This window comes from Atractosteus spatula, chromosome 2, assembly GCF_055471065.1.
Source record: "Atractosteus spatula isolate fAtrSpa1 chromosome 2, fAtrSpa1.hap1, whole genome shotgun sequence".
Taxonomy (NCBI): Eukaryota; Metazoa; Chordata; class Actinopteri; order Semionotiformes; family Lepisosteidae; genus Atractosteus; species Atractosteus spatula.
The window spans coordinates 31,602,607-31,613,429 of NC_142707.1; the positions used below are offsets into that span (position 1 = coordinate 31,602,607).

Consider the following 10,823-nt stretch of genomic DNA (forward strand, 5'->3'; position numbering starts at 1 on the left):
AAAAAATGGCTAGCTGGAAGCCTTAGAATTGCTGGCTCTTTTACATGATGCAAAATGGGAATCCTAAGTTCTACTTTTTAGTCTAATAACTAAAGAAGTTAAGTCCAGGTATTCTGGGGGTTTTGGTAAAGGAAGCGGGTGCAGATGAAGCAACACTCTGCCTCCTAGGGAGTGGCTAGCCTTCATGAAGGGTGTTTACCTGCTGATCCCTATTTGAACCTGTTCTACAGCTTATAAGCTGTTTTTCTTCCAAATTTGTTACTGTGCTGCAATGGCTCTGACTGTCTACTATTCCAGCGTCAGTGGCTCCAGAGAGGTAGAGCACCCATTCACCTTTTTGTATACTTCTACTTTTATATAGATACAGCTTTATAGACTCAAGAGACTATACATTTTCATTACAATCCATAACATGGATCTTGATTAGAAATGTTAGTAGGATACAAATTTGCTGTATTTTAAGAAACAAAGTGTGTGTCTGGTCCCGGTATTTGTACATTTTTGCCTGTTATTTTTTGTTTAGATACAGTGGGGTCATATTACCGGGCTGTTCTGCAAGACTGTCATGTCAAAATTAGTTTTGATGGTACTTACAGTAAGTCTCCCTTACACATTGTCTTTTTCCCTACTTAGGTAAAACAGCAACAAACTGAAATCTTTCAGTATCTGGACTCTATGAAAATGAAATACAAAGTTTTGGATATTGCTGTAAGTAATGACATAAAACAGGAAATGCGTCAGAAGACTGGCAATCCTACAGCAATGCCACCTCAGATCTTTAATGGAGAAGTCTATTGTGGGGTAGGTGACATTTTTTTCATTATATCTACCATTCTTCACAGATTATGCATGGAATCTATGTATCATGTAACCTGAGACATACCTTTATTTTTAGAAAGGTGCTGATCTGTCTTGTACATACAGTATCATTTCTTTTAGCTGCCACATTTAGTATATGTTAGATAAAATAGTGAAAACTGAATAAAGACCAGATTATAAAAAGGCAAAAGGACAAAAGACAAATATTTCTTGTTCAGGCAGGTTTCCCATTCTGAGGTAATGAATCATATACCATGTCAAATAGTCTAGCAATGTTCTAAACTCTTTTTTGTAAAACAGAAATAGTAATACAGTAGCTATAAAAAAAATATTTATAAAACAATCTAGTTCTTCCTCAAATTTCCATTTCTTTTTGACTGTGATTTACTTGGAAATGTACGTCTGCTTAGTATTTTTTCCCTCTGTCTTGTTTTTTCACTATTTTAGTTTTCTTTTATTCATCTGTTTATATAATTTATACTTACATATTGTAACGCTTACGGCCGACAGGTACTGTGTAAGAGCCGGCTTACCAGAGCAGGTGACGTCACCGCCCTTCCCTGTGATAGCAGGACTACAGCTACTGGGCTGTAGAGAGATCTCTCTTTAGCTCACCGGGCTGGGTCCCTGCTGAGTGATGCAGGAGTCCTGTGTTCAAGCCCCCGACGGTGCGGGGCCGACCTAATGCGGCAAGGGCGCCCACAAAAAATATAGGAATCAGCAGCTGCCAAAAAATCACTACTGTCAATCAATTTCAAGAGCTACAGTATGGCCAAATCTTCTCCACAAAGTCGGGATCTGGTTGTAATACAGAATCTTACTGATTCTATGGGGAGCAATGGATCAGTGTTCACATCACACCTCCCGTAACCAGGGAACCTAATGATCCGACTAGCAGACTATATTCTAAGAGAAGCTTCACGGGAGAGGAGTCTCAAAGAATGCTCGAAGTCCCAAAGCCAAGCCGAGAAACGAAAATCACATCACTGCCAGACCAGCTCTCTAAATGTTGAGGGGCCTGTCAGCAGACAAGCCGCCACATTAAAGTCCTTGCTGCCCACCACACCGCTGTTATCATCTGCCTGCAGGAAACCCATAGGGGAACAGATGAGGCAGGCTAACTCTCCCTCAAAGGTTATGACCTCTTATGCTAACACCCACAGGCAAAAATAGCCATGCCATCTGGAAATGACTAGCATCTAACGTTCTAGCATCACAGTGGCTGGTGGTTTCTGAATTGGTTTAAGACTGGTCTTTGTCCATGTGTTGCCAGTCTCTCTAGATGGGGATCAGTGCCGCCCTCTTTGTTCCTGTGGGATGAAGCAAGCTATGCAGCACATCCTAAAGGACTGTCCTGACCACACCACTGGACCGGAAGCTACAGTATCTCCTAAATAAATACTGATTCAATACCCTCAATACATACTGTATACTGATTCAATACATGTGCTAAATGGTGCCTAAGGATATAATTTCCTTCATCTTAACTGCAACAAAACTGAAGTCATGCTTATTGGCACCCCCCATTAACTTCGTAAAGCCAATCCTGTAACCCTATCTGTAGATGGTTCTGTACTTGAGCTTCAATCAAAATTGAAAAACCTTGGGGTTATATTCAATTATGGCTTAACATTTGACCCACATGTGCAGCATATTGTCAAAACATCTTTTTTTCACCTCAGAAATATCATTAGACTACGCCCTATGCTATCACTAACTGTGGCTGAAAAGCTGATCAACACATTTGTGTTCTCCCAAATTGACTACTGTAATGCTCTACTCGCTGGTGTATCTAAATCTTCATTGAACAAACTGCAGTATGTTCAAAATTCAGCAGCCAGAATCCTGACCAGGTCTAGTACAAATGATCACATTACTCCTATCCTGGAGCCCTTGCGCTGGCTTCCTGTCAAATTCCATGTAGACTTTAAAATCCTCATGCTCACCTACAAGGCTCTGCATGGCTTGGCACCTCAGTACCTGTCTGAACTATTATCGCCCTACTCCCCACCTCGCAACCTTCGCTCTTCTAATTCTGGTCTCCTTACTGTCCCCCAAGCCCGTCTACATTGTATGGGTGACAGGGCCTTCTCCTGTTATGCCCCAAGCTCTGCAACTCTCTGCCCAAGGATATCAGAGAGTCACCTTCTCTAAACTCCTACAAATACAGACAAAACCTTCTTCTTTAGAAAAGCCTTTATTTAACTGGTTCCATTCTTCACCCCTCTGCTTTTCTTAGTACCACCTTCCACGGTCTCCTCTGTATATTGTAATTGTGTTTTATCTTGTGTTTTCTTTTTATTTATTGTGCTTTACATTCTGTAAAGCACTTTGAGGACCCACTTTTAAATGCACTATATAAAATAAAGTTTATTATTATTATTATTCCCTGATATCTTAATCTATATAGCCCATTTTGTTTTATTTTAACACAACAACAATTGTTCATAATCAAAGGCTTTTGTTATACTGCAACTATAGCATCTTTCCCCTTTTAAAATGCCTACATCAAGCTCTCACAAAACATCTCTTGGAAGAGTTTCACAAACTGGTAGAATCTTCTCTTGACATAGAATTAGCTAAGTTCACACAAAACAATAAAACTGGTAATAAACCAAAAAAACAACACAAGTAAAATGGGATTTTTTATTTTATAGCAGTGAGAAGTGCTAAAACAAATTAGGAAACAAATTTCCCAAATGTGACATTAAAGCTTGAATTGATTGTGTTGTAAGGCCTAGAGCGTCAGTGATTGAAAACTGCATGCACAAAATATATGATGTTTGTTACCTATTGCAGTCATAACAAATGTCTCTTGATGTTCATGATTTTCTTTATGTTGACATAATGTTAATTTTAATGGTAAATGGGTGTGATTTCTTTTGTAGGACTATGCAATGTTCTTTCAAGCGCTGGAGGACAGGAAAGCAGATGAATTTTTCAAGTTGAGATCTTCATAAACTTGGCCCACATCAGGTGACCTGAAAATGTGTTTAATACGTGTCTAAATGTGAGAACAATGTTCTTTCAGTGCAATGTTGTTTGAAAACAACAATACAATCAAATAAAACATTTGTTCATTTTTACTAAGCTTCTTCTTCTAAATCAAGTACTGCATTTTGTGCAACTTTTGAGTGAAATTTACGATAGGATACAATAAAATATTTATGCATGTTATTTTTGAACATTGAACTACTATTCATATGGTTATGTGCATTACTGCATATATTTCTATAGTATGGTGGAAGATAAAAGTTCCTAGACTCCTAAGATAAATCACTGCAGCTTCCACCATAGACAACAGAGTTCAGGTATAAATGCCTTCAAATTTATGGGAGGGCTAGAAAGGATGAAGGCCTGATGGATTTTTTCAAACTTTGAAAAAAGGTTTAAGCAAAAAATTACCAAGAACCGAATTTCATAGAATAGATTGACAACATGGATTTTGATGCCATGAACTCTCTGATGGGCGGGATGGCTAATTCTGAATGGTTGCATCTTACTGTATGTTTTTATGCTCTTCTAATGTCTTTGTACAGGGGATATTTGTACAGTAGATGTGTGAAATAAAGAGAGACAGTGTCTGTCGGCAGTGCTGGAAAAAAATCCTTTCTAAAAGTAATCCATTGGTTACAGATTACTTGTGTAAGCGATTAAAATTAACAAGAAGCTGGGGTAAAATAAAATTTAAAAGTAATTTGTCACGATCGTAAGTCCCTCCTCTTACGGGCGCTCTGGATCTTTTTTGTTTGTCTTGATTTTTTGCACCTGCCTCCTGTTCCAGCTCCTCCCTATAAAAGCCTGACACTCCTATCATTCTGGGCTCAGCTTTGGAAGACGGACGCCCAGAAGCCCGCCTACCAGCGGGTCCAGGAGTGGCCCGACGGCACAGGCTTCACAACGGCGTCCTGACCATCTGAGTCCGAGGCTTGGAGCGCCTGGCCCTGTTACCCTTTTTTTATTCCTCATCCCTGCATCCGATCCCGCTCCAGCTTTTAACTTTTGTTATGTCTGTCATGGATGGATCACCCGGCTCTGGACTTTTGCTCACCCTGGATTTCCCTACGGACTCCCTTTGGACTTCCGCCTGGAGCACGCCCCCCCGAGCACCAGTGCACCATCGACACGCCCCCCAGTTCGTCTACCAGCCCCATTTCTGGTCTTATCTCCACCGTGTCTGTTTCACTCCCTTCTGGATTCTGCCATCTGCATAGGGTCCTGATAAACGCTTCGTGACATAATTAGTTACAGTGATATGTGTAGTGAGTATATACAGTATTTACTATGTAAAGTAAAATTACATCTTAAAGCAATTTCCCTCATTGTTTTCTTAAAGTAATCCCTAACATAGGTAATTTATAAATTTGTAATGGATTGTTATGGATTACTTTTTAATATTCAATTCCCCATAGTCTGTATGTATTCACTATACTGACACTTTTTCAAAGTACTTAAATATTTGAGCAGTTCCTATTATATATCGGCACAGTGGTGCATTTGCAGCCTTGCAGCGCTGGGGCCCTGGGTTCGATTTCAAACTTCAGATGCTATCTGTGTGGAGTCTGTATGTTCTCCACATGTTCATGTGGGTTTCCTCTGGGTGCTCCGGTTTCCTCCCACAGTCCCAAAACATACTGGTAGGTGAATTGATGTCTGGGACAATTGGCCCTGGTGCGAGTGGGTGTGTGTCTGTGTCTGTGTGTGCCCTGCGATGCACTGACATCCCATCCAGGTTGTATCCTGCCTTGTGCTTGTTGCTTGCTTGAAATAAGCTCTGGCTCCCCCATGACGCTAAATTGTTTGAAGAGGTTAAAAATTGATGGATGGGTCTTCCAACAATTAGTATGCCTTCCTAATTTTTAAACTCTCCACATCTCCTCATAATTAAAATCTCACTTTGGTGTGACAGGGAAAGGGAGCTTCTAATTAATTGCTTATTAATACTTTATTGATCAGGGAGAGTCTATGCATAATAGATATATACAGTACATTAATTCATATAGGATAGTTTCAATGCTTAAATATGGGTACAATGTGAATCAACAAAATAGGAATAATGAAATTACAATTAAGTAATAGACTTTTATTCATCTTTTTTTTTGGTGTTGTTGTATCTTTAGGGAGGATTTTGATATAGAGGCATTTCACAATTCCAACAATCACAGTTCCACAGATGGGAGCTTCACAACATTAAGCTCCAGTAATTAATTTAATGTCTTTATTTTAAAGGCAACATACAACAAAAATGTTGTCTCTCAAAGTCACACGTTGATATACAGTATACTAAAGAGAATACCCAGATCTTAAAGAGAAGGTTAAAGCTGACAACCCAGGACTGTAGAAGAAAATGAGTTCCACACCTCTTTAGCTACTGAAGATTAAAAAGAAAACTAAGCCTGTGCTATTTTTTAAATTAAAAGTCTATTGCACAGAATAAGAATATACTATATCTATGTTGACATAAGAGCTATAAGTCTTATATGAAAACAGAACACATGCATACATACAGTACAAAAGTGCACTCAGCAAAAAGAGCAGCTGAAAGAAGTACATCAAGATCGTTCCTTGTGTTATTGGAGAAATCCGGAGGAGTTATCTCCCGTAAATTACGGATATTATCAGCCTTGCAGGATGACCGTGTCCATGGTCCTTAGTCACAGCAGAACAGATCTGCTTACTAAACATATCACAACTCTGTCATGGAATCCTGGCATAAAGTTTCCTTTTTAATGTCTATAGTGTCATCACCACAAATCACCTGATACATGCTTTCATGGACATGACCTTGTGCATCAAGATGGCATAGATGTAATACTTTAAATGACCCATTTGTGTTGAAAGAAGCAAACCATATTACCAGCTGGTGAAAAATAGCATAGTCGATGAAATAGCATAGCAGGGGTCCTGTGATAATACTAGTAAAATATTATAAAGGAACTTTAAGTACATAATTAAAAATTTATATTTCATTTAAGGTAAAGCTAACATATTTGTGCTCCATTTCAGAGTCATTTCAGAGCTTCAACAAATTGAAAAGAGATTTTAAACCTGATTTATTATTACATATTACGTGTAAGAGTGTGGCGGCAGGAAACAAGTACTGGCCAAGTGTTACAACACTAGAGAAGTGTCCCTTACAGCACAGAAACAAAAGGTGGCAGCACTGAGTCATTCTTTCAATTCAATTCTCATGCTAGAAACGTTTTAAAAAACAGACTTTTATACGGTTGGTATTATTAATTTATTTGATTTAAATTTTTATGAAAAACATCTTTTAATGTTAAAACTACTACTATAATCGATTTCTACAGCTTGGTTTTGTTGGTAAAAAAATCAGGGTGAGTGCATGCCTGGGTCAAGGATGCAGCAATGTCTTCACCTCGCGTTTAAGCCTACGGGATATTTTCTACGGGTTTAGGCATCTTTTCTGCTTTGCCTTAGAACATCGTGTAAAATCATAGCCTACCCTTGTATGTCACTCCCTTCTTTTAGACTTCTTCATAGTTGCTGCTGGAGTGTTGTAACACTCCTTCAAAAAAGGCTAAAAGATCTAAGTTAAACATACTACAGTAATTCAGCCCTTATTTTTACCATCATGCTGTGTAGCTTATGATGTGGGATAAGACCCTTACATACATAATTCATATACACCTTAAATAAAGTATATTATTTACTGTGCTTTATACATAATTTAATAATGACATTTACAGTATGAAGTAACAGTTACAGCAAGAAGGCCTTTTAAAATATAGATTTTCCGTGAAGAGGGGTGAATTCAATCTGTCATGCAGGGGAATTTGTCCATATCTCAAAAAGTTCAAAATTCGATAGTTTACACGCAGTCTCACCTTGACAACAGTTTGCATACTAAGTGCTATCCCATAATGTTTCCATAGGAGTATTGACGCTACAGTATGTACAGTAGTTGGGAGTGGTGATACAGTGACATTACTGTTGTCAGTGCTTCCTCTGTAGGTCAGCATCACCTTTCATCACCAGACCTATCAGTCAAGGAGTTCCTGGCTGCACTGATAATGGAGCAAAAAGTCATGCAGGAAAAAATTAAATAAGAAAACGTTAATGTGAGATGACTGGCTTACAGATGATTGATTGAAATCCAAACTAGACTGGAGGCTCCAGAAAGTGGCTGCAATGCAAACTTCTCCTTTTGATTTTGAAATACAGTACACACATATTATGTGTCATGGATATGCTTATGTATTAATCACATTTACCATGGTTTCCAACATGATGCAGGGAGATTCCTTTTGTATAATAAGATGACCTTCGAAGTCTAACCTGATCAGATGTCTTGATTGCCATATTTAAAGAATTTCAGTTTTCTTGGTTTGCATGTTTAAATATGCTTCTCAATCACACAACACATGAATGCTGGTGTAGTCTGGGTCTTTTTCAATCACTAGAAAATTAATAGATAGGATCACAATTTGATTTTTTACTGGAAAAAAAACTAGGGATGCATTTGACAAAACAGAAGAGTGTCACAAATTAGTCTAATAATCATTGTCATAAATCTGTCACAAGTTGAGGTTAACTCCATGCTGAAAACTGAAAAAACAACAAGCAACACCTAAGCCATGTGAAATAAATATTTAATGAGTGCATGAAGTCGGAACACTCAGTACAAGCTCACCTGAACAGATAAATACATCCATTGATTTCCCTTATACGATGCCTGGAGCCTTGATCACCTTTTCTGGATTTCCCACTGCGTAGGCATAGTGCCTAGGGCCTACAAAATTTTGGGGGCCTAAGAAGGAGGGAAACACTAGTGACTAACGAAAAACGAGCTGAAACAACATACTTGCGATCAACTCTAGGTGGTCCAAATCAATAATCATATGCTATCTAGCGGCTGTTCTAGAAACTAGATGGTCGCTCGACTCGCTCCATCAATCACGTGGTTTAGCATTAGAATAGTTTAAAGTGCATCATGTCTATTGATGTAGCTTAATTGGCGTTCACCCCTCTTTTTGCACGTTTCGGAGTGGAAGTGCCTAGGGCCTACGAAACACCAAAATCCGGCCCGGTCGATCACAGTCTTGGGTATTGTGGACAGAAGCAATACTATCCTGAAGGCTGCCACTGTATCATCATACAGGTGCAATTTTCCTCCCAGCTGTGTGCCTTTGGCTGGATCATATTCCATTGAATCAATATTACAGTACAGACATTTCAGATGGCAAATCAGCATGCTATGAAGTACTACGGCTTTGAAAACCATCCTCAGCACTCATCACAAGCCCTGGTTACTCCTTGGAATGCTTTGATTGTGCTGTGTAGAATATTGAGAACTGTGTATTTTAGGCTTTTTAAGAGCAGCAGCATCAAAAACCATTAAACGTTGTTTTCATCCCTCAGAGAACATAATGCAACCCTTTTGGACTATAAATATCCATTCATTCTCAACAGTTACTTTGCATTAATAATTCAGCACGGGAAATAACAATTGCTGTCTTCCTCAAAACAAATGAACAATTCTGAAGTGGGAGTTTTATTGTAGAGGCAGACATTGTATTACTGTATATATACAGTATAATATATAATTTATATATACAGTACATATTGTAAATGAGCAGGAGCAGATTCTGGTTTGTCAGGACAGGGTGTTCACTAAGCTCTGAACATATACAGTAAACATGCCATCTGAAGGCTACAATACATGACCAGCCCACATTAGCATCAGTTCAGTCTGTTTTGTCTGGAAAGTTCACAATTTCTTTGATTGAAAGTATAAACTTTTTTTAAAATGAGATCACTCTTTCAAAGCTAATGAAGAATTACGATTAAAAAAACATATTATCTCAAGAACATTTATGAATGAGAGTAGGCCATTCAACTTATTTGGTATTTAACAGCTAATTATTCAAGGAGTTCATGTAACTCTTGAAAGCAGCAGGGCTTTCCTTTTATATATCTTTTGTACCTAACAATTCTCACTGCCAGAAAAAAAGCTAATATGAATGAAGCATGTGGACTGTGGCATCTAGCAAATACTGTTTTGTTGAAGTAAAGACATTATTTTTATAATTTTCAGTATGCAAATTCAGACAGACACTAGAGAAAAATAGGATTATGTAGGTCAATTAAAACTGATACCTAATATCTGTCATTTTACATGTAGATTTTGGCTCTCAGAATACGGTAGTTTACAGCGTCATTTGTTTACCAAAGGATTGTAAAAAATATTTCACCACAGGCAATGTTTACTACACAAAAACCACCCTTTTTTAGAGTAAAGCATGAGCTTAACAAACTGCCACATTTACAGACATCAAATATGACTGTGTTCTGAAATAAACAGCAGAAACTGCCTCCAGAGAGAAGCAGATGAATAGGAGTGGAAAACGGAGGCTGTTTTACCAGGGGGAAGCATCTCTCTTCTCTTCCTGTGCAGATTAAAAGAGGCAGATGATTCAAACTAGATATTAAAGTGACAATGCAGTTCACGATCACTTTATCAAGATATGTACTTATACACAATGCCCTGAAATATTAATTTAAAAACCACTAAATTCTCAAAATGGCAAACTTCAAGTTCTGAAAGACTTTAACAAAAGTGCCTTGGTCCCCATTAAGGGCTGTCCTTCTCGTGATGAAAAGAAAATGAGGTCATTCTAAATCTTCTTCATACATACTTGTCTCTACACAGCTGCTGGCAGTGAAAGTTCTCTTTCCCATGTGTTTGATGGAGCTGCACTATTACAATGAACCTGAGTAAACCAGAAGAGTTGAGGATGACTTCTAATACTTGCGTGTGCCACCATTACTCATGCAGATTTGTCAATTAACATGTCAAAGTTAAACACAGCCAACACACTGGAGAAACTGGACAGGAAATGTGTCTGAAAGTTGAGGTTTCAAGTGCATGGATTCTAGCAATCCAGTCAGGTCTTCATACCAATGTTGTCGTCAAGCACAGTATACAAGGAACAGATCAAGATGATGAGAAACAGAACATTTAAAACAGAAGTGCAATGTTA

At 38.3% G+C, this 10,823-nt stretch overlaps 1 protein-coding gene across 3 annotated transcripts; it reads left to right on the top strand.

Moving 5' to 3' along the window:
• Positions 1 to 246: 246 nt before the first annotated feature.
• On the top strand, positions 247 to 4,705 carry LOC148839552 (SH3 domain-binding glutamic acid-rich-like protein 3). Of its 3 annotated transcripts, none has more exons than XM_088931642.1 (4): positions 249 to 316; positions 634 to 801; positions 3,708 to 3,795; positions 4,648 to 4,705. In XM_088931642.1, exons 1-3 carry the CDS (start codon positions 272 to 274, stop codon positions 3,777 to 3,779), a joined length of 285 nt encoding a protein of 94 aa, XP_088787768.1. In that variant the 5' UTR covers positions 249 to 271; the 3' UTR covers positions 3,780 to 3,795; positions 4,648 to 4,705. The 3 variants fall into 3 exon arrangements, with proteins under 3 accessions (XP_088787750.1, XP_088787768.1, XP_088787759.1); XM_088931633.1 differs by having other exon boundaries at positions 4,604 to 4,678; XM_088931624.1 differs by lacking the exon at positions 4,648 to 4,705 and having other exon boundaries at positions 247 to 316; positions 3,708 to 3,905.
• Positions 4,706 to 10,823: the final 6,118 nt, after the last annotated feature.